General features: G+C 36.3%; 2 protein-coding genes across 2 annotated transcripts in view; both read left to right on the top strand.

Annotated features, from left to right (window-relative positions):
* Positions 1 to 25,541, top strand: part of LOC106135448 (lachesin) — a 75,571-nt gene that overhangs the window by 14,306 nt on the left and 35,724 nt on the right. The gene's annotated exons all lie outside the window — the stretch shown is intronic.
* Positions 17,784 to 23,743, top strand: LOC132902863 (uncharacterized). Its single transcript, XM_060949678.1, has one exon. The coding sequence runs from the start codon at positions 18,317 to 18,319 to the stop codon at positions 23,639 to 23,641; it is 5,325 nt and encodes a 1,774-aa protein (XP_060805661.1). The 5' UTR covers positions 17,784 to 18,316; the 3' UTR covers positions 23,642 to 23,743.

The raw sequence follows: 25,541 nt of genomic DNA, 5'->3' as shown, positions 1-25,541 counted from the left end.
CCTACATTCGAAAATTCGATTTTTCATATGCATTATCACAGTTAGTATATTGTATCATAGTTATAATCATATAATGAATTTTCGAATAATTATGTTAGATACATTGCTCATAAATACATTGAAACATGAGTGCGGACCAAACTCTACAAACCTATCTTACCTATGAATTCAATTATATTCTGTCACAAACAAAAAAAAAACATTGAATGTGTTTCCTTTTGTGTCTGAAATGTTTAATTTATTTGTTGCGTAATAAGTTCCTTTGTATATTGAGATTACCTTCTACTTTTCTTAAAACAATTTAATAATACCTCTTGCTCAAGATTTAAGAATTTAATATTGGCAGCAGCTTGCTTAAATGGACGGATGCTTTTTTCGTTACCATATTTTTGACCTCGGGATTATCAAATTATAATTTGACGTAAGATGTGGTCTAAAAGCCGCCGGAATTTATTACTTTCTGGTGTGGGCTTTAGTAAATAATTTCATAAGTCTTTAGTTGGTGTTCTTGAGACAAAGCGAATCAGATTATAATTTCAAATTAACTTTCGTTGCATTTGAAAACGATCTGTAATAAAAAAGTTCCTGTACTTATTAATTTGGTATTCTCTTTTATCTGCATTTCGTTTGCTTAAAAGGTATCTTGCATTGAAAGAAGGTGCACCCAGCAGTAAATGAGAATTGGGATCTGGAAAGCAAGTTTGGCTAGAAACTAAATTCCAAACAAATCTGACAAATAATTAAACAATTTGACCTTGGCTATTCATTGCCGCATCATTTTGCGAAGCATTTTTTTAATTTTTAAGTTTTTATTGATTTAAATTCTGTACCGTGTAGTTTCCGGAGCTTAAGATTAGAACCACTCCATATCATTCCAATGGATGTCGTATAAGGCGACTAAGGGATAGGCTTATAAACTGGGATTCCTCTTGTAGGCGATGGGCTAGCGACTTTTTAATTTGAATCACAATTCCATCACAAAGCCACACAACTGAACGAAGCATTTAAATATTTTCAAGACTGTCTCCCCGCAAGGGATATACACGTTACTATGTGCATGTATAAATTCTGAAAGTACATATATAATATACTGTAGCTCTCACAAAATTAAATTTTTTGTACCTACTTGCCACTACACAATATATTCTGTTTATTATGTGCTTATACAATTTTAGAAACCAACGTAATATTCTGTGCTAGTTAAATGGATTTAAAAATGTAATAACATTCAACATTGTGACAGACAGAAGAATGTATATTCAAATGATGTTAAAATATGAAGTCATGTTTTCAACGGAGTCCGCTCAAAAATATGAAGTGCATAACTTTTAACTTCGGAAAGAGAATAACAAAGCTACCATTTAAATTACTTTAATATAAGTTTGTTTCTTTGACTCGAAATGTTGAGGGGAAATATTTGGAATTCACTTTAAATCATCTCTTACAAAGGTTTAACGTTACTTATGAAGCTTCAATGGGAGGCCAAGGAAAAAAAATATATTTTGTTACCCATCTGGCCATTGAGATACTTACTTACCTATATAGTACGTATGTAGATTTACTGAAACTTCAATCTAACACTAAACAATATCTATCAATGCTTATAAAGTCATAGAGTGTTTATTAACCGAAAATATCGGAACTGATGTATCATCGGTCAATAAGATTTTATATGTTTATACATTAGCAACTATAAATACTCGTGTTACAACGCATTCTTTTTTCATCAAATAGGCTCGAGAAGACCGGTGCAACTTATAAAGACATTTACGTAAGTACTTACCCTTTTTAAAAATTGTCAATAATGCTTCAAAAGGAAAAGCATTGAAAACTCAAGAGCGGTTCTGAAACTGCAATCCTTGATAATACAACACGCCGCGGGGCAGCCATTGATTCAAAAGAAAGACAAGTAGAAAGTTTCCCGCCGAAGACATGAAATCATAGAGCGATTTCTTTTACGACTTCGGTTTCAACTTCATACCGATGAATTATGCAGAAAGGAGAGAGATTTCCTAACGATAAAAGTCGTAACACCCAAGAGTGTTCTAAAAAGGGGCTCTTAGTATGCGATACGATCGAATGGGTACATTGTCTACAGATACATATATGTCAGTTGACCTTATCATAATAAAAGCATATCGTATCTGCCATTGTATTAATACAAAAATTTTGTATCGACGTGATTGTAAAAGTACGCCAAGTCTCTAATACCAGCGGTTTAGGCTGTGGATTGATATGTGGCTTCTTTTATTATTGAAAACGGATAGATATAAAAGTAGTATTAAACGTTGGTATTCCAGTTTATTGAGCTAAAAATAAATAATGCTAATACACTGTACCTGTTTTAAACAAAAATATTTTTTTTATTTACTCTTCCGTGATGATTATAGAAAAATAGAAACTACAAATAAACATAACGAGGCTTCTGTCAATGTCGCTGGTCATGGCTGGATGCTCGATATTGCTGCAGTGACAGCCTTGGACCGCAGCTCGCTAGACGCCGCAAGGGGGCGCTGCACGCGCTCTGAATACCTAATTGACTAATATTAGTTGCCGAGGGGGAACTTCCTTAGAGGTGAGCACAAAACTTGAGACAAAGAACACGTACGAGCCTTGTAAGGGCTACTTTTTAACTTTTAATACCAGAAGTTGGCCAATCTCCGTGTCGATTCAGCTTTATTAAGAAACTCGTTATAAATTATTGTTGAAATTTTTAGTAGGGAAGGAGTGGGTGAAGTAAAGAAATAAAGGTAAAATTCAAAAGCATTAAAAATTGACAATCGTAATATATGTATGTATAAATGATTTAAGACTTTATATTCCAACGTAGAATTATTTGTCATATTTATTGGCAAAGAAAACGCTAGCTAATTTAATCATTTTAAAACTAAAGAAAATCAAAGGCATTCGATCTGAAATCGGTCCGAAGGAAACATTCGATATCAGACACAATAAGCATCTCGGTGCACTCAGACTGCACGCCGTAGAGTCTACTCGGAAAAACATGGTTGGGAATGAAATAAATTCCATTAGCGTAATTGGTACCGAAGGCGAGTTATCGGGCTCGTTCCGCCGCTGATGGCCGGCCAGCCCTGCCATGCCAAGTGGCAGATGTACTCGTATCAACATTTCCTAGTTTGACATTTATCATATTACGTTACCTACGATCCCAGATAAAATATTCGCTTTTGTGTATATTTCAAATTAATAAAATATGTTGAGAATCCTTGTACTAATAATTTGTGTTATTTAGTTGTTTGGTATGTATTATATTTAATTATTTTTTAATAATACTCATACAAAAACAAAAATAACAAATGTTGAACTGTCCTTTTATTTTTAACAAAAACAATGGACTTTGAAAAATATTTTGGTTTAACACTTTTGTCTGTTGCTGTCAAATTGTTTGGAATTCTTCGGCAGATTCCGAAATTTTTGATTATTTATACAAGCTACCTGTCTAAACTTTGTAAGAATATCTAAAATAAATACTATGGTTAATATTGTTCCAAAAAAATTATCAACGTACAAAGAAAAGGAACACGTTATACCAAGTAGTGCTTCAAACCCTTATAGTCTTCATAAACAAAATCTGTCCTAGGTATACAAGACAGCAGTAAGGCAGTCAACCGATCGTATACTTTTTCAAATCTTTTTACATCTACCTACATTTATATATATGCGATAAGAGAGCCTTACTTATAAGTAAGGCCCGCATGTGGCATTGACCGAAACATTCACATGACAATTCATAGACATAATGCGACAATCATTATTTCCAAGTCGTTTAGCAAAATAAAGTGGGCCCGAGATTTGTAAGTTGCAAAAGGCGACGCATACCTCGAACACAGTTTCAGCTTACTTTGTTATGCTAATCTTCATAATTCTTCAGGCGGGGAAGTTTCTTCAAGTTACTTTTTTGAGAATAACTTGTAATTCAGTCGTAATTTGTTATGCCAAAATGCGTACTTGAATAGGGCGAAAGGTCTGCAGGTTAAGTCACGTAATTCATCAAAAAGTTTATACGAAAGCATTTTGTTACCATTTTTTAAATATTAAGTTTATTTTAATCATTCTACCAAATTATAATAAAATAGATTTTTTTGTGCTTATATAAAGTTTTTCCAAATAATTTTGTCCAAATAATCTGCAGGCAATCAATAAACATATTTTCTTGAGTTGTGCCTACACATTCAAAGTTTATGAATACCAAAACAAAAAGGGACGTTTAATCTATACTAATATTATAAAGCTGAAGAGTTTGTTTGTTTGATCACGCTTATCTCATGAACTACTGGTTCGAATTGAAAAATTCTTTTTGCGTTGAAAAGACCATTTATCGAGGAAGGCTTTAGGCTATATAGCATCACGCTTCAAATCGTGAAAAAAGCGGGTAAAATTATTCACCCTTGAAAGCTTCAATGATGCTGAAAATAACTATTCCACGCGGACGGAGTCGCGGGTACAGCTAGTAAAAATATAAGTAGGATACTTGAGCTTTGTTAGCTAGAAGAATTTCTTCATATTTGTTCCTACTTAGTTTTTTCTGTATAAAACGGCACGTTTGCATTAAATAAAAAATATAAAAAGAGTTATTTTACCCACTAAGGTAGCAGTCTTACTTAGCATGTTCAAACAATTGTCAGTTTAGTGAAGCTCCTTACTAGTTCAAATTAACGAAGAAAACTTCTCGATCAACTACGTCTACCTGAAAACACAAAGTAAACTCCGTGCCTTCGCAACTTATCCATTAACTTAAGTAGAATCTATAGACAGCATCGGAGAATAGTGCCTCCACTGCTATCGTGTTACTAGTTTGAACGATAAACGAAATTTATGATATAAGATTGATAGGTAGTGCGTGTTATTTTTGGGCGCTTTCTCAGATTGAAAACAACGTGGATATTATCTTTTGAGGCCCAATCTCTGTAATTTATCATATGTTTTCCATGCGAAGAATGCGACGATATTGCCGAGGCGAATAACGACGAGTCACCCTACAACTTTATGCAACGTAATCACGCAGAATAAGTTTTGACATCGCAGTGGTCCCATAGTTATTTTGATACTAGATATATTTTATTCACAGGGGAACATTAATACTCAAGAGAACACTTCTCTCGCGGTTAGGCAGGTTTCGAAACTCACAGCACAATCTCCATGAAATCTTCATTAATTTAGGAAACTTCCAACAATTTCTTTTCGACTCGGGACCCGAAATGAAAAATTATTTTTTAGAATTTTCACTTCACTTAAAATCTGCACAATGTTGTAGTCGACGACCGCTTTATTATTTATGACAAGGAACACGAAACTCATCTCGAGTTATAAACTTCTTGGAATTTCTCCTGAAGTAATACAGAGCTATTATTATGATGTCCCCACAAAAAATATTCGTTGTGTAGCAAGCGGGGCAAGGGTCGGCAGGGGGCGCGTCGGGCGGCAAATATAGTCAAGCAGCGGCGAGCGCGCGGGACAGACGTCTCCGACCAGCTTTGTGTCGCTCGCTTTGCACTCTCCTAAAATGTTTCCGAAAATATATTTTGTTCCTTTGACAGCAGTTTGTCTGTTGCCACAAACTTTAGAAATAAGTTCAATTCTTCTGAAAATTTTATTATGTTTTCAGCTGTTGGTTTTCGGGGTCCTATGACAGCATGAAAGAGATATGAACTGTAAATAAAAAAAAAAATTGGCCGTAGCCTGTCGGATTTCCACTTTTGTGTGATTGCGTAGTGTGCCTTTCGTGACTGAAAAGTATTTTCAAAACGAGGCACATATGATAAACTTATAAAGTATAAACAGCAAGGGTATAAAATTTTAAGAATGCGTAAAAAGGGGATTTTGTATTTTCCACTTTATTGTCTTTCGATATTTTTACGAGTATTTGACAATCGTAAAGTTTTATATTGCTTCGGTATATGATGACAAAGAACACGGTTACATTAAAGTCACTGCAAGTACCATGTACTCAAGTGCATATTCTTACACTAAATGATAATCGATAATAATATCTATTTTAAAATCTATTTTTATTAACAACTGTGCACACCACTTTCTTTATTATTTTGAAGGTGAACTCCCTTTGAGGTAGTACACTTACAAAGTTTATGAAGTTTCACTTGAAGAATTATAAAGCTTATTATTACAAAGTCCCGGACGCAAAAAGCTACGAGACGGGGGATGTTGTACCAACTTTTGTAGGGGTGATGTCGGCCGGACGCAGTTTGACTGCCTTGTTGTGCTTGCATAAATAACTACAGATATACAAAGAAATAAACAGACAAATATACACTATATTTTGACAATTATGTTTCAATAAAGGTTTATAAAGATAGAAAATACATACATAAAATCAGGCCGGAGAGGTAGGAAGAGACTACGTCTTGCCAATTGCCACGATACCTGCGTACTTTTATCGCTTTGTCTACATTCAGGTTAGGATTCGGGCTTGAATGGTTTAGGATGACATCCTGTATTTAGAAAAAGCCGTTCTAATAATAACATTTTTAAAGATATTTGAACGAATGTAGCTCATATATTATGAGAGCGCTCAAACTTAGGCAGTTTATTAAATCAAGACCTTGCGAACTTACTTAATTGCAATATTAGCGGAATTCAGACCAGACAGATGTTAAGCTAAATGTTTTTCCCCAGAGCAAAAAAAGTCTTAGCAAATTGTGCGCTTATCTATACAAAGGAATATGGCTTAAATGGCTTACGACGATAAAAAAGTTTTTGTGATGTTTTTCTTCCAAACCACTTAACAAGCTTGGCGCACGTAGACATGTTTGTGTCTTGCTTGCATTATGACACCGTGTTGCTATAAGATTTAAGGGGGCAAAAGTCAGGAGACTGGACGGCGCCACGGTGCCTATGTAAAAATGTTTTTCACTATTTAATAAATTGTATGCGTTTATAAAGACATTTTCAAAAGTTTTTAAAAACTTTTATGTCCTTGCGTCTTGCGTCGTTTAGTTGGATTTTAGTTCAAAATTTAATTCTTCTGGTTAGCCTTTTAGTTGGCTTGATATAAATAAAGTACCACAAACACATAGCTTCACACATATTTTATGTGAAGCAAATTAAAACAAGATAATATTGAGCATGATGTAGAGTGCAGAGACGACGTACACGGTTGTTATTGCGACAACAGTGAGCTCCTCCGCGCCGCGCCTGCCATGTTAAGTAGGCTGTGGTAAACTTAAACCACCAAGCTGTATTTACAAATAGTTAAATAACTTTTCCATCGTAAAATTAAAATTTGTTCTTAGAAATATAATCTCTTCTTCTGATAATATATTTATATGAGAGTGGACACTGACTGACATATCAATACAAAGCCCAGACCGCTGGGTCTTGAGATTAGATATTTCGATTCTATCTGTAGTCATGAAGTGTGCATGAAGATCACACACTTCATTTCAAATCAGCCTATTTTGTGTAATTAACCGATGATGTACACAGTCAGTGAATAAAGGCGATAATTATGTAGTCTAAGTGGCGGTAGGAGAGCACTAAGAGAGGTTTCATGAATTTCCGGTGATTCAAAATATACAAACATGTACCTCATTGCCGCCTTGTGAACTTACACTATTGTTTCAATCCAGATCCGGGCATCCGACGAGAGGCCGCGGAAAGCGCCTAATAGCCGCCGAGAGAAAGCACATTTGTCTTGTCCCGGAACGTTAACGTATATTACGCCGCCCGGGACATCGCAGCGCGGGGATGGCCACTATCTTCTTTCTTCACCCTTATTTCAAATTAACCATTTAGTAACACCGTTAGAAAGCTAATACGTTAATTGATATCTTAGAAGTTGTATTACGAAATATCATATTGATATCAGATTGCATTTAAAGCATGTCTCCTAGCATAAACTACTTAGTACTAGCAAATTTCCCATCGTGACGTTTCAATATTATAGATGCTATTAAAGAATGTTTCTCATTACAACAGGGTGAGCGAAATGTGTCCCAATTCCCGTCCTCGCGTCATTTCCCGTTGATCTGGCAACACGCGGCAGAATGCCACATTGCGCGTGTAATAGCTGTGAGCGTGCGACAAGCCGCTATTAATCTTGCTAACACTCGATAAAGCGCCAGTCATCGCGCAATGTAATTCGCACTCGCCTTTTGGAAAATATTTCACAGTTATGTGTGTGGTGTGATGTAAATAATTAGTGAGTTATTTCGGTGTATTATTATTAAGATGATTATGTGGGCAAATAGGCTGAAAGTTTAAATAATAGGAAATTATATGAATAAAGCAAAAAAATAGGTATTTAATTAATTTCCACAAATAATAAAAAGTTTTAACTAAGTTGTAAAGTCCAAAAATATATTATTGACGTTGACATGAATAGTGTCCCGATTTCTAAACATGAGACCTGTAAATAATAGCTATAAATGAAGTCAATAAGTTAATTGAATTAATATGGAAAGACCAAAAATAGACTAACATGTTGACATGCACTGGTGTCCCGATTTCAAATCTAATTTTAAGTCCTGGTTTCTACGAATCAAGAAGAAAACCCTGTTCTTTGACATTTATTGGAAAGAACTCGGCACGCAGCACGGCACCCCAGGAGGCGACTACCGGCACGGCACTGTCCCACCGGCAGACAAATTGAATTTGCGCGAACGCCGCGACGACAAGCCAGTTTGCACTGCTAACTAGCAAAGACGTGAATGCCACCCCTGCCTTATATCTGCGTGATGAGTTGAGCCCACGTTTGCTAGTGCACCTGTAAAGGGGATACCTGGAAATTTAAAATGCCGCAACGTCTACCCCGCAAGGGTGATGGGTTATAAGAGGTGATTTTATATATGTATGTAAGTTAAAATGCCACCCAGAGAGAGTTGAACTTTGCATTTTTTAATGTTTTATTTGACGATTGTATGATATTACAAACGAAGTAAAAACTTTCCGTGAAAACCTGGTTGATTTTATATTTGTTAGTGTATCAATTTTTTTATCGTATACCAAAACTATACAACGGGCGTAAATAAAGAAAATATAAGAATAAAATAACATTTTAGGTTTTGTCATCTGGCTAATATTTAAAAAGTTCATACAAGTGTCATACACAAGAGCAAGCATCGTTACACTGCCAGATTTGTACAGTGCTGAACAAAAATCTCTTCATTAAGAATGTAAATTTACATAATTTCTTCTAGTAGCCACGTCCTCATACATATGAATTTCTGATTCATAAAATATTCAAAATGGTTTCATGTTCCTTAATTATCTGTGTTTGTACGGTGGTGAAAAGTTTCATATGTTTCATACTCAGTTTTTGGATGTGCAATGCAAGTTGGAAAATGATAAAAAATACTATTCTTTTTTGTTTTATCATATACAATTTATTTTTAAATTTGATGAAAAAAAGCAAACAAAAAGGTAATAAAAAATCCTTTGATATTTTTTATTACGATATGATAAGTAGGTAGGTATATACCTACTAATAAAATTTTTCCTCATGTAGTTAAATAAAAAAAATTAAAAACAAATAAAAATAGCGATCTAGACGGCTACATGAGAGTTGAGCGACCGCTACGGCGTAGCACGCGCTCGTAGTCTCGTGTATGAGCATGTGTTGTACCAATGGCGTTTCAGCTGTGCGTTGTAATGACTGAGGTGAATGTATTGTACTGTATCTTCACTTGTTTGCAATACAAACGTATTGAATCTTCACTTTTCAGGGCGATGTTAGTCCATTAGGTGTAATTTTACAACAACACAAACAATTAAAAACTTATAGATAATCATGAAAAGTTTATATAGAGTCCCAATCTGATTCAATAGAGATAGCAAATAGCTGGCTGAAATCTAAACATGCGCTTACAAAATCTGCTAAGAGGCTCATCCCAGCGTTACGTGACCGAATCGAAAAGTATTTGTCCCTCCAAAGCCGCAGCTTTTTCTCACATTCGATGGACGGAGAGATAGTGGTCCCTTTTTACAAATTGCTGCCTAAATCCTTAACACTCAACTTTGCTAAACTCGGTGCTTTTTATATGAGCTTGATAAATCTTATAAATCTCGATTGAATCTTGTGCGTTATACAATATTTTGAAGAGATAAAACATTTTAGAAATGACAGTTGATATGGCATCGTAATTTAAATTGTATTTTTAAGCATAAAACACTCATTTATTTATTTGTGTATAATTTAGTAGGTTTATAAACAGGTATTTGTCTTACTTGAAATAAAGGTTACCAAAGTCCAAATAATTGCCTTATCATCTTAATGTTAAGAAGAAGGTATTCACTACCATATGTCTACACTTGCAACAATCACAGACGAAATGAAAACAAATCGTCAGTGAGGCAGGAAGCGAGGCAAACGCGCCTCGCGGGGCCGCTACCCAGCAGGTGCGAAGATGTTTCATGATTTAATTTGGGACTTAGGGATTTTTCTATTGAATCGTCCAATCTTTTCCATCATTCGTTAAACACGTGCTTTCCATAAAAAATGTATGTACGATCGCGTTCATATCTGCAGTCATAGTTTTAAAATTCTTACGGGTTAAAATAGCGTGCACTGTGGTTCCAATAGATACACACACACATGCATATTTAAAAAGAATAAATATTTCATCAAATGAATACGGTCTTTAAAACCAATGATTACTAAGAAAAACAGTTTATTATTCTATGACATATAACATAACAAAACAGAAAGAGACGGTAATCAACGATGGCCGAACTGGGCCCGATAATTGTCGATCGAGATATCGTCGTCTTTCATTATTTGCATAAGATTTGCCTATAGATGGAAGCCTGCGACTGCCAGACTTATGACATTTCAATAAGGTTGAAAGTTTATCTGCACACGACCCTAACGTAGGTAGTGGTTCCTTTGAAAGTTATTGGGTAGCAATTTTATTACTTGTGTGAGCAAGTGAGATCTAAGATAATATTAGATAATCTCGGTTGCTCACACTCGCTTGTTCTAGTTACTAGCGTTACTTGGATTTCGAAGTTATTCAAGGAATTTTTTTTCCTATTAAAAAAAAAATTGTGTTACTGACAATTTTTTATGTTTCAAGGTGCCATTTGAACTAAGTAACTGACTGACTAACTAACTGATATCTAAGAATTACAAACACGGAAAGTTGTCTTCAAACACGGAAATCAGCAAGAAATATTAAACAAGAGGGAGAAAATAAAACATTCAATAATTAAAATTAGTAAATTTTATTGAAACAGTTTACCTTTAGTTTTGTTTACATATTGATGATTATATAAAGCTATACATACAGCATATTACACTAATTGTATCATCTACTTATCTCCTGTTATTAAGGTTACAGCTTAATTATTCGTTTTCATAAAGAAAAGATATTGAAGCTGTCCTTAAATACTATCTAAGTAATTAGTAGTTTTAATATAAACTGGCAGAACCTTTCACGCACTATATGGACTCGATGCACAGGGCACAAATGATATTGTTGGTATATCATCAATCGGATAAATATACCGCACAGTTGGTAACATGGTTTCTTCCAGCACTTGCACATAATGAGCAGCTATAGCGCGTCCTGCTATCCACACCTGTTCCCCAGGTCCAGCAGCACTCATCCAGCCCCACATATTTACAGATATGTGTCCAGACTCCATATTTGGCACAATATTTTTTTCTTCATACTGAGTTGCATTTCTTCGCCATAAATGAAGTCTACCGTGTAGTGATGACATAAACGAACTTTTCGTCCGTAAATATCGCTTCTTTCCAGGCAAAATCCAAATACTGCCCAGCAAATTCTAAACGTCTTTGCTTATTTATTTCGGATAAATACGGCTTTTTTGCTGGCTGTCTGTGGTGTAGTCCCTCACGATGCAAACTCGACTAACAGTAACCACTGATGTGTCGAACTGTTCCGCAAATATTCTGGTCGGTATGAAGCCATTATTTTCGTACTGTTCCACCATGGATCTCCGCTGTGTGGCTGTCGCTGTGTTGATTATTAGCGGACGACGGTCGCTGCGCGGTCGACTTTTTACACTACCCTCTTCTTGATGGCGCGTTACCCAACGTTTCACCGCTTGTTGTTTATTGTGTTATTTGTGTGAATGTGTGAGTGGTAGCAGCGGTGCAAGCTATAAAGTTTTGCGAACTATGACTGCAATTATGAACGCGACCGTACGTATATTCTTATAAAAGTCTTTATTATTAACTGATAGTCAGCGCCAAAGTAAGTCCGAAAGGACACGTTCAGTTGAATGCCTTAATTAATGAATTGAGATTCAATAGTGACGGCTTGCTAGCCCATGTCCAAAAAAATATGATATTTCAAAATAGGAACAAAACAGTACGGTCATTCATATTATTTTATCAATAGCAGACAACTGTTTTATTTCAGGACAAATGGTTTTGGGAATATAACCACAGTAAAGCGCAGACACTGAACAAACGCAAAAACAAAATCACGCATGGTTGAGCGCGGAGCGAGACCGCCCGAAAAATGAATGACTATTTGCAATTATTGCGATTCCACTCAACAAAGTACTTTATTCTGATTGAACAAAAATGCACTGTTGTTAAAATGAGATCATGTGTGAGAAATTATTACAAAACATGTGTTGCTAGAACTAATAAAACAACAGATTCGATTATGTAATATTTAGAATCAATAAATTATTTAGATGCAGGACTCTGTCTACCCCGTTAGGTACATGGACGTGATCATGATGTATTATCATAATGAATTAGGTAGCAAAAGAATGGAGATTTTCTTAATGTAGTAACTATAAGAGATGACTCTTTAATTTGAGATTATATGTTGTTGGCAATTTTATATTTCATTAAACCCTAGGTTCGGCTCATAGGTGGCGATTGTGGCATAGAGTGCCTTTGGAAACATAAAAAAGATAAGAGGATTGGCAATTTTTATATTTTTTTGTTAAAAGTTTAAAAATAAGATACCAATTACGTTCTTGAAAGAATTTCGGAAATCTCTAATAGTGCCCAACTGGACTAGTTAAAGAATATACATAGTAAAGTTGATATCTAGATCCAGTGGTTTGTGCTGTTTCGATGTGTCAGTCAATCAATTTTCTTATATTTCAATCATAAAAGGGACCCCCTTTTATGATTGAAATATAAGAAAATTCTAGATAGAACGCTCCTGTCTTATTTGTAGAAACATTCTGATCTTTCGTCATCTCATATTTAAGCACATTATCATCTTTACTTCTTTATAGCTTCTATGACAATACTTGTTTATGCTTTCAGTGCAATGTGTAAGGTAATAGATAATGTTAGTCTAGGAGGCGCTGGCGGCTGGACAGCGGCGGCGCGCGACGAATACTAAGCAGTCACCTCGGAGCCTTAGCTAATATTGTGCTGACTCATATACCTGCTTCCTAATGCTCCCTTTTCCCGTTATTTCCTTTACATCGCTGAAACTTTTTTAATTAATGTGTACGACGTACGTACTTTGTGAATACGTACGGAGACGGGCATCTTTTCTCTGACTCGCTAAAACAAAAAGATTCTCCAGTGAAATCCTAATTTTCATACTTATGTAATGAAGTATTATATATATAGTTGTTGCCCGGAACTCCGTTTACGTGTTATTGGAAATACGAAGGTTAAGGTTATTAAAATTTTTTTATTTGCTCTGTTTCTATTCTTCGTATTATTTTGAAAATATACTCAGTGTATAGACCATAATTTTTTTTACTGTTTTATTATATGTATTGATTGATAATTATAATGTGCCGTGTGGTTTACGGCACTTTAGATTAGATAACCACTCCATCTTTTCTATGGATGTTGTAAAATGTGGTTATGGGATAGGCTTATAATCTTGGGATTCCTCCTGTAGGCGATGTGATATATTACATTAGCCGGTTTGTTAAAAGCTTTCATGGTCAAATGGTTCGGTCGATTTAAATTATTTTTTATGGATGTAGTTGATTTCCCGAGCATATTTAAAAAAAAGCATACATTTTGGCCAAGTTTTATTTAACACTTCAAGGCTCATATTCTACTGAAAAAGTAATTCGACAATATAACCTGGTAGAAGTATTTTTTATCCCGAAATCTCGAAATTACCATGAGACTGAAGCCGCGGGGCGAATTTAGTGAATAACAAACTATGTAATTAAAGTTACTAATAAATTATTGCGTCAAAACAGAATTAAATCTTTTCATTCACTAGAGACAGTTTAACCTTTTTGTTTGTCTATATTTTCTTAATTTTATTCCAAGTATTTTGTATAATTAAGTTCGATATTCTAACGATAGTTTCAATTTTGCAGGTAAATAGTTCATCGCACGCTTGCAGGGAGTTGACAGCATATTGTTGTAAGGTATTGATTGAGACAAAGCCGTAATAACATGGGTTATTGCAGCTCGTGATTCACTGGTGTACACGTTCTCAGAATGGATGCGGTTAGATCAGAATTCCATACGCCATATCAATATATGTACGTAGTTTCTGCTATCCAATTAATAACTGACCGTTTTCGTATCTTTTATTCTTGTTATCAGTTGTAGACGGAAAAATAACAATTAAGTAAAGAAGGATTTATGAAAATAATATGCCTCTCTGCCCCATTAAAAAAGGACTTTCTCTTAGTCTTTAGGTTGTTAGGGTTCGATAAAAAGTCTTGAATTTACTTGCCGACGTGCTCAGTTAAATGGTATCAGTCAACGAATGGTTAAATATAATGACTTACTGCACCGATTGTGTAGCCGAAGATATATGTCTTCTTAAATTATAAAAAAAATCTTGATAATACCTAGACCATCTGGCAACAGAATATGTAACCGTTATTCAAGCACAAACAGATATGCTTGTTTATATTTACTATATTTACATTTTTGTTCATATTTCTTAGGCTCATATTTTAAGTTCCTCCCGTGAAAAAACTCTGTCAGAATTTTTGGTTGATAATGATAACAATGTTACGATGTATAATTACCTATATATGTATGTCGCCTATCCAATCACACTGAAATCTATTGTTGCCCGAGTATTATATTGACCGAGTTGGTATGACTGTTTTGATATTCAAATTATGTGATTATAGGGCAATGCAATTCGGTCTTGCAATAATGGATGTATTTACTCAGAGGTGACTTGTGGAGTCCCTGACATATGACCACAGTGATCTTAATATTGGTATTGAGATTTCTATGCATATATGTATATGAAAGTTATATACAGAAAAGTCAAGGAAAAATTACAGTTATGTTATTAGTCGGATGGAAGTTTGCTATACAGAATTCAAAGTGGAAGAAGAGATAAAATGTAGCAATCCCGTTAAATTGGATTGCTGTAAGCGCACACAAGTGCGTTAATCCCATGCGAATAGTCAGTATGTTACTTTTCGCTTCTTTATCGCACCGTTGAAATCGTACTTCTTTGTGAGTAATCCCTCCACGTCCCGGCGATGTCACCGACGAAGATAGAGCACGATCTTCACAAATAATGTCACATGCGATTCGTTTCAGACGACGTGACTCGCATCGCCGCGGTTGCCCGCCGTGCCGTGCATAATGGGATAAATATGCTGCGGTTATGTGTCCACACATGGCCCTCGAATTAAGTGAGCGCTATTTACTGCACGCGGCGAAACTTCCTTGGCTTGCCCGCTTGATTAACTAGATTGTGTTTACCTTTACATTTGCCATATTAATGCAAGATGTTTGCTTGGGACGCGCCCGCTTAGCACGGCGGCGTCGCTTCGTCGTCTGCATCTCATTATAATAATGTAGGAAGACACGTTTTATGAGTACAAAGTTAAAATCCTATTTCAAGATGAAGACATAAAGTTTACTTTGTGGTATAATCAAACAAAGATAATATTGTCTTATTAGTTCATCTAATTTTTTAGTTATTAGGTAACCTTAGTTATACTAGCATTTTTAGTTATACTAGTATTTAAATTTAGCATATAATTGATACAGTCAATTTTATATAACACATAAAGTCTTGCTAATACGCAATGAAAAAGAGTGTGATTTCAGGAGCGTCTCAAGTAAAATATGTAATTTGAGATAAAGCGGCATCCCATTCCAGATAAGACGCAGCACGACCCACGTCGAGCTATCCGACTCGTTACAAGCCGCCCGAAGCGAGGTGTGATACAAAATCATCAATCTTTCCCGAGATTGTACTATTAAATGCCTCTTCGCTCTTTTCCTCGAACTCGAGACCAGAAACAAATGTAAAAAGTTGTGTGATAAGTTCAATTTGAATTTGTAAAGCCCCTTTCAGCGTTTCTCGCCTGTTTATCTCGGCGAGGAAAGAACGGAAAATACAAAAGTAAGAGATAGGAAATGAAGAGGCGGAAAAAAGTGTCGGGTGCGGAACAAACGCGGAAAAGTTGGCGTTATCCGGGAGACAAGTTAAATCGCAATTTATTAGGGCGTACCAGCGGGCTTAGCGCCGGCGCGATCCGCCGACGCCGTCGCTGACGCCGCCAGCGCCGATTGCTGCCAGTACTTTATTTTGTGAGCTGTGAAAACATTACATGAGAAATCCCTTTTTTCATTTTTCACTTTCTTTAATAGAAGGTTTGATTCGGATCATGGTTTTGATTTTTTTTCCTATATATGGAACGACAAGAGCCTGCAGTAAGCTACATTTATGAGCCATTTGTAAATTGTTAAAGGTTTCGAGTTTTCAATCAAAACTTTTACACTGACTACATTATCAAGATTATCTATTATATTAGAAGTACAATATCATACGTAGTCTTGATGGTAATATAAGCCTAACTTACAGTATTGTTTAAATAAGACACGTGCTTATTACCGAGTTATACTATCGCGTAAACTCAGCCTTGTCCATGTCCATACATCTCTATTCACGATTTTGCTAAACTAGCTGCACATTGCAAGTTTACAGGAAAATAATTGTTAGCTATTCTCACCGCATTGAATACTTTGTGGTTTCAAAACTATCAACTAAAACATCCCGTACATCTGGACTTATTTTATTTTTATAGTTGAAATTATTTTTAACAACTTGTACAATAGAATATGTAACTCACTACTGAACATGAAATTGCGAAAAATTACACAGCTTAAAACTAGCTCATGTTTTAATCTTTTTGCCTCATGTCCGTTGCTAATTGTGGTGGAGACTAATCGGATACGCTTCGTGTGCAGATTCCATTATCCGTAGGATCGCGTCTACCGCCACATACATATTCATACGACGGCCGGCGAGTCTCACGCGCCTGTCCGATCGAATTACTCTAGATATTAACTAATTTTTAACGCTTCCGATGGCGCCTAAAATGCCTCTGTCAAATTGAAGCTTGCTCTATTTCCACCCACTGCTGCGAAGTTCGCGAAACAAACTTTTTAATTAGTCTGCAGCACAAACAAGCTGTGTCTTCTTAGTTTCGATACATATGTACTTATTTGCTGTCTCGAAATAGAATAAACTCTTAGTTATTTTGGGTGATTTATCGAATCGTTTGTAAATACTTTATAACGCTTATTAATAAACTTTGCTAGTATATTCAAGCGAAGTTTTAAATAAATGAACCTCATTAGACATGTGTTACCGAATCGCCCGACTATGCTGGAAATCTAATAACATAACAGGGTTGTTTGTCTTACGGTGAGATGCTGTAATGAATAGTCAACATGCCGGCGACGGCACATTGTATCCTCGTTATGAACTTGATCATCGTTGTTTTAATACGGCTATTATAACCATGTTTACTGCATATTAAAATAAAGCAACATCTAACCTGACGCATATGTACAATCAACAAAAGTAGATTGAACCATTTTCAATATTAAAGCGTGTTGGAGCATATATACATAAATAAAGAATATTAATTTAATATTTTTACACCATTTCATAGACAATGTTTAACTTTGTAAAATTAGTTTCTGAACGACAACGCGGCGGTTGTCTATTGCATTTATATCCGTTTCCTTAATTCACAAAAAATCACGCTAGATCTTGTGCTCGCCATAACCTTTTTTCGCAAAAATATTGTCATCAAAAGAAATAAACGGAATTACACAGGCATTTGAACCAAAGGAATCATTCATTTCAAGACCCAAGCGCCAACATACGTTGTGGACCTTCGTCGCCGCATGAAGACATAGAACCAGCGAGGTTAAGACGTCGGAGGAACTGCTGCATACATTCGGTACGGCCAGCCATCCTTCCTAACCTCGTCCCTGTGAGTTCAATCTGTGCTAATACCGTGCTTTGTTCATATTTCAGTTCTTGTGCATCGCTATAGTCAGCTTTGTGCCGTTGCTAGCATCGGCTGACGCCACAGTACGAACAGGAATATTCACAAACCGTAAGTCCTTTCACAAACAACCAAAATGAGCCTAGTTAATGATGAAGCTAAGCCTAAATCTCGCGATAGGTCTCCGTACAGTAGGCCCCCTACCGCCTTCTGTGACAAAGATAGTGAGAAGTTGACTGATTTAGTAAAAGGCAGAGGCATAATCAAAGGTCGCCTCACAAGACTAACAACCTTTATTAATAGCATAACTCGAGATCAATTAAATAGTCAAAAATGCATTGATTTAAAACTGCGTATGCAAGGCGCAGCCAGCTTACTTACTGAATTTAATAATATTCAAACAATGATTGAGAAGATAGTGATAGACTCTGATTTAGATTGCCAATTAAATCAACGAGATTTATTTGAGGATAGCTATTATAGTGCCTTGTCACGAGCTGAATACTTACTTAACCGAGCCGAAGTCTCTGATGGCTCCAGTGTGTGTCATAGTAAAATAAAATCAATTAAATTACCTGTCATATCTATGCCTACATTCGATGGTTCATATGAGCATTGGCTCGAGTTTCGAGATACATTTATGTCTTTAGTTCATAATTCTAATGAAATTAGCGATATTCAAAAATTTCATTACCTAAAATCCTCATTAAAGGGCAGTGCGGAGTTGGTTATAGATTCTGTGGAGTTCTCAGCCAGCAATTATACTATAGCATGGGAATTACTTCTCAATAGATACAATAATAGCAGTATGTTAATACACAACCATGTTAAGGCCTTATTTACCATTCAGAAATTAACTAAGGAGTCGTACCACATGCTCAGGCGCCTAATTGATACAATACTTAAGAATTTAAGAGCTTTAAAAATGCTTGGTGAACCCACTGAGCACTGGGATACACTGGTCATATTCATAGTCACTTCTAAATTAGATGAAACTACTGAACGCGAGTGGGAGCAATATAAGTGTACTATTCGTAAACACAATGAAACTAAATCATCACTAAAGGTGGATGATCTACTCACCTTTCTCAGGGACCGTGCTGAGATGTTGGAAACATTGCAAGCCTCTCATAGTAAGATTAATCTTGATTCCAAAAAACAAACTACACATAAGGCTCAATGCAATGTCTCCACCAAGTCACAACAAAGTCGCACTACCTATAAGAAGCCATGTTTAATGTGTTACAATGATCATGCACTGTATTCCTGTCCAAAGTTTTTGGATGCTAATATAGACACTAAACTACACTTTATAGCTACCAACAAGTTGTGTGAGAACTGTTTACGCTCTGGACATACGTTAGAAACATGTAAGTTTGGTCCGTGTCGAAAATGTAATAGAAAACATAATACGCTAATTCATAGTGACACGTCTAATGACGCTCAAGTAATGACGCTTCATTCAAATTGCAATAATCGTGAGCCGAGAGATGTACCGACCGCGCCCGCGACCCCCGCGGTCCCCGCGGTCGACGTCCCCATGCATCGGTCTAGCACGGCACAGGTAAACAAGCCGCACATAGATAACACTCGCTATACGTTCAATAATCAATCAGTTAAAAGTATAAATTCTGTTTTATTATCGACTGCTATGATTGAAATAGCGGATAATCACAATAATTATCATATTGCACGCTGTCTTCTCGATTCAGGAAGTCAACTTTGTTTTTTGTCTAAGGATTTATGTACAAAACTTAATGTTACTTTAATACAGTCCACTTGTGAAATACGAGGAATAGGTAACTCGGTTACAAACTCAACACAGATCTGTGATGTTAAAATAAGATCGCGCACCGGTGCCTATTCTACGAGTTTAAAATGTTTTGTGTTGCCTTACATTTCATGTACATTGCCGGCGGTTGCATATGATCAAAACGAACTATTCATCCCTGAACATATACAGCTAGCCGATCCATTATTTTACGAGTCCCACAATATTGACATTTTGATTGGCGCAGAAATATTTTGGGATTTATTATGCGAAGGTAAAATAAGGTTACCAAATGGCCCAGTTTTACAAAACACAAAATTAGGTTGGATAATTTCAGGGCCTATACACAGTAATACGCACAATATTGATAGGTCTTTCCAATGTAATTTTTCGCACGCTATTGAAACACAATTACGGCAGTTTTGGGAACTAGAGGAACTGCCTAAGGCTAGTCTCACACACACGGACGACGAGCGTGCTTGCGAAGAACATTTTATTAACACTACAACGCGCACAAGTGATGGAAGGTTCTGCGTACATCTGCCGCTTCAGAAGTCACCAGCTAGCCTTGGCGAGTCGTACACTCAGGCTAAAATTCGTTTTTTAGTTTTAGAAAGACGCCTCGAACGTAATATTACTTATAAAAAATTATACACTGATTTCATACATGAATACCTTGATTTGGGTCATATGAAAAAGGTAAGTTCATATGGAACACCACATTATTTTTTACCACACCATGGTGTATATCGGGAGCATAGCTCTTCAACCCGATTGAGAGTAGTCTTTGACGGAAGTGCTGCTACTAGTAATGGAGTATCCTTAAATGACATTCAGCTTGTCGGGCCGCCACTACAAAGTGAACTATTTGATATTTTATTGCGGTTTAGACGATATAGGTTTACTGCGTGTGCAGACATACAAAAAATGTACAGGCAGTGCCTATTACATGAGTCACAACGCGACATGCAACTGATTGTCTGGCGGGATAATCCTTCTGAGCCTTTAAGTATGTACCAGCTCAACACCGTGACCTACGGCATGGCAGCGTCACCCTATCTTGCTGTTAGATGCCTCAAACAGCTGGCACTTGAGTGTACTGACCCTGATGTAAAGAGAATCATCTCTGAGGACTTTTACGTTGATGATATGATCACAGGTTGGGATGATAAACATGAATTATTATCATTTTGTAACAAGACTTCAAAGTGTTTACAGTCCGGTTGTTTTCCATTGAGAAAATGGACATTTAACTTTCAATGTGATCAGTCATCAGGTCCGTTCAGCGCAGGTAAGGAGTTAACATTAGGTGATACTGTTCAGTGCAAGACTTTGGGTTTAGGATGGTACAACACTAGTGATGAATTTTATTTTAATACGCAATTTAAGAGTGACACTAACAAGATAACAAAACGTAGTATTTTATCACACATATCTCAAATTTTTGACCCCCTTGGTTTAGTTAGTCCAATTATAATAATAGTGAAAATATTATTACAGCGACTTTGGTTATTGCAATTAGGTTGGGACGATGTGGTGCCAAGCGATGTTCTACTTACATGGACTAAGTTTGCGAACGCCCTATCGGAACTTAACACCATTCGTGTGCCTCGTCATGTTATTAACACTACTGCTACACATTCGGAGTTACACATTTTTACCGATGCATCGCAAGTAGCGTACGGCGCTTGTATTTACGTACGCTCAGTCAGCAGTGACAATAATTCATTGGTGAGACTGTTGTGCTCAAAAAGCAAGGTTGCTCCTTTGAAGCCCGTTAGTATTCCGCGGCTAGAATTATGCGGAGCTTTATTAGGTGCAAGGCTATACGACAAAGTGAATAAGGCACTTCATTTACAATTTAAAAATATTATGTTTTGGACTGACTCAACAATTGTACTAGGCTGGTTACACATGCCACCTAACTTACAAAAAACTTTTGTACAAAATAGGACATCAGAAATACATGAGTTGACGAGGGAACTTCCTTGGCGTCATGTAAGTGGAAAAAATAATCCAGCTGATTTAGTGTCCCGCGGTATGTCGCTAGAAGATCTCTCAACTTCTACGTTATGGTGGGAAGGCCCGGCCTATCTTCGCCAGCCCGATTTTAGATGCGATCTGGTGCCTTCATTTATAAATGGTTTGCCTGATGAGTTACCAGAGTTAAAATCGGGCGTGACGCTTTCTGCTGTGCCTGATAAAGTTTCCGAGTCTTCCTTGTTTCCCTTCTATAGATTTTCTCAATTTAATCGCATGAGACGCGCTGTCGCATACGTAAATCGGTTTATTTATAATTCACGCAATACTAATAACCCGCGATCAGGCGTCCTATGTGTCGATGAATTGAGAGAGTCTGATATAACTTTAGCTAGGCTGTCTCAATTGGAATCTTTTCCAGTTGAATACATGTCGCTTACTAAAAATAATTGTTTAGGACATAAACACAATTTAGCAAAGCTAAGTTTATTTATTGATCACAATAAATTAATACGTGTAGGTGGTCGTATTTCCAATTCACAAATTTTCTCGTTGGATAAAAAACATCCAATACTCATATCTGGTAGCCATCCTTTTGCTACTTTGCTATTTCGGTATGAGCACACCCGTTTGTTACATGCAGCTCCACAAGCGCTTTTATACAATTTGCGAGAGACCTGGTGGCCTATTAGTGGTAGGAATCTTGCTAGGAAAGTGGTACATAATTGTATTGTTTGCAAGCGGTTAAGGGGAAAAACTCCAACTCCTTTAATGGGGAATTTACCAATGGAACGTTTGGACGCTACTTTTCCTTTTATGCGTTGTGGTGTCGATTACGCCGGGCCAATGCTCATGCTAAATCGTAGGGGTAAAGGTTCGAGGACTACAAAATGTTATATTTGTATTTTTATTTGTTTCGTGACTCGTGCCATTCACTTGGAGCTAGTCAGTGACTTGTCCACTGAAGGGTATTTACTTGCATTAAAAAGATTTATATCCAGACGTGGCAAACCTTTAGAAATATTCTCCGACAACGGTAGAAATTTTGTTGGGCTTATGAATGAATTTAAAAAGTTTATAATTAATTGCTCATCGGAGATAATAGATTACGCAATAAGTCAAAATATCAAGTTTACTTTTCTTCCTCCATATTCTCCTAATTTTGGTGGTTTGTGGGAGGCTGGAGTGAAATCCTGTAAGTATCATTTACGACGTGTCGTAGGAAATGCACACTTAACCTTTGAGGAGTTTAGCACGGTTTTGGTTCAGATTGAAGCCGTTTTGAATTCCCGTCCCCTTAGTCCTATGTCCACAGATCCGCAAGACTTCACTCCTTTGAGCCCAGCTCACTTTTTGCTTGGCCGTCCACTTACTGCGCCTGCTTGTGAAGACGTGACTGAAATTTCGACGAATCGTCTTACTCGCTATCAACGTGTGGAACAGATTCGCCAGCATTTCTGGTCCAGATGGGCTAAAGAATATGTTTCTGAACTACAAGCAAGGACCAAGAGAACAAAGGATGATACTCCGTTGAAGCCCGGAATGCTCGTCGTTATCAAGGATGATAATTTGCCGCCTTTGAAGTGGCATCTTGGACGAATCATCGACATCTTCCCAGGAAAGGATGGCGTTGCAAGAGTGGCAGACATACGGACTTCGACGGGCATTGTCAAACGATCGTACAGCAAGATATGTCCTTTGCTCGAGTAGCAGAGAACACATTGAAAGCACGAGCTTCCAAGGCCGGGGGCATGTTGGAGCATATATACATAAATAAAGAATATTAATTTAATATTTTTACACCATTTCATAGACAATGTTTAACTTTGTAAAATTAGTTTCTGAACGACAACGCGGCGGTTGTCTATTGCATTTATATCCGTTTCCTTAATTCACAAAAAATCACGCTAGATCTTGTGCTCGCCATAACCTTTTTTCGCAAAAATATTGTCATCAAAAGAAATAAACGGAATTACACAGGCATTTGAACCAAAGGAATCATTCATTTCAAGACCCAAGCGCCAACAAAGCGCTAAGCGGAGGATGCATAATAATTCGTAATTGATATGACACTTAATTGTTAAATACTAAAGATACTTATTTTTGCATCTGAAGAACGATATAATTTTTATTGTATTATGTTCTATATTTATTCGAAATAATATTTTAGCCGATAGACAATAACGTGACTGGTTTCAATATAAGACACTAATATACACTGTACCTATTATATCTTTAATGAATGCAATTTATCACTGCTTTAATATATAATTTACGACGTTGGACAAAATACTTCTTCACATATCTATGCATATCCTCGACCAAATTGGCAGAATTTGATCGAAGATATGCACCTATTACTTAAATTCATAGCACCGACGTATTTTAGATCTGCATGTTATTTACATTGATTCTAAGGAATCAATTATGTTTTCAAAGTGGTCCTCTCTCTGCGTGTTGCATATTTTCGCTGCACCCCCACAGCCATATCGTAATAAATGATTTTTTTAGTGCATATCATGTCTTTCGTCTTCGGTATTCCCGAGAAGCTCGGTAGTGGTATAGTCCGCGACTGCCAGGCGCCGCAATTACACAAGCCTCCGTAAATCATAAACATCAACCCCCCGTTTAATCCAAATAGTCCGTCGTTAGTCGAGCAGCCTGTGTCTAATTTGTCTCTGGTAACCGGAGATTAATTTATTAACATTAATTACGTGACAATAGCTAAGTATTACGTTAGTTTGTGACTTGTGTGAGTGATCACTGATGACAGAACAGTTAGAATATAGCACTAGATAAAAAAAGAATTTTAACTTCGGTTATAGAATGTAATTTCTTGTTTGAAAAGAGGACTTCATGGTGAAAAATATGCGGTTTTTTCTATGTAAACTTGATTTTACTCTGTTTAGCTCTATCATATGTTAATGTCTATAAGGTACTCGTTTTATACTTTTTATCTAAACATTTTTCGACTGCAGCAAAATACATTATTTACACAGTTGGTACTGTGTCTTACGTACGTATATCTATGGCAGGAGCATCTTCTCATTCCCCTTTTTTTAATTTGTTTGGCAATATGTTGCACCGGTTTCCTAAACTATTGCTTGCTGGGATGTAACTCCACGAAGCATAACTTTTTATAGGGCCTGATGTTTCGAGTACGTACTTCTAATATAACTTGAGTTGCTTGCTCGAGGCGGACGGGGCGAAGGTTTAATAACCTAAATATAAGAAGGATATCATAAGTTTAATATTAGTCAATATAATAGGTACGAGTATATACGTAAACAATATGGAATAGCAGTATTGAGGTTTTTCCTCTTTATATTGAAAAATATTTCCAAAGTGCTTTCAATATATTTGAATCAATTGGCATGAATTTTAGTCCAATGCGGAGAGCTTGTTTTTATTATTTTTTATTGCTGGCAATTTGACAACTGCGGTCGCCTCGTTCACGTTGTGCATTTACGCGAGTCTAGTGCTTTTAATAATTTACCTTTTTTATGTTTCCAAGAATTAAAAGCTCAGTTGTGATAATTGATGTGTTTTCATAAACAACTTAATTGGCGTGCGAACAATAATTATTAACACAGTATATTTCTCATTATCA

The sequence above is a fragment of the Amyelois transitella genome, chromosome 3 (assembly GCF_032362555.1).
Source record: "Amyelois transitella isolate CPQ chromosome 3, ilAmyTran1.1, whole genome shotgun sequence".
NCBI lineage: Eukaryota > Metazoa > Arthropoda > Insecta > Lepidoptera > Pyralidae > Amyelois > Amyelois transitella.
Note: the sequence above shows the minus strand (reverse complement) of the source record. Positions and strands in the feature narration are given on the sequence as shown.

Bases quoted from the DNA above. Each gene is read 5' to 3' on its own strand.
- LOC132902863 (XM_060949678.1), top strand. From the start codon at position 18,317: ATGAGCCTAGTTAATGATGAAGCTAAGCCTAAATCTCGCGATAGGTCT.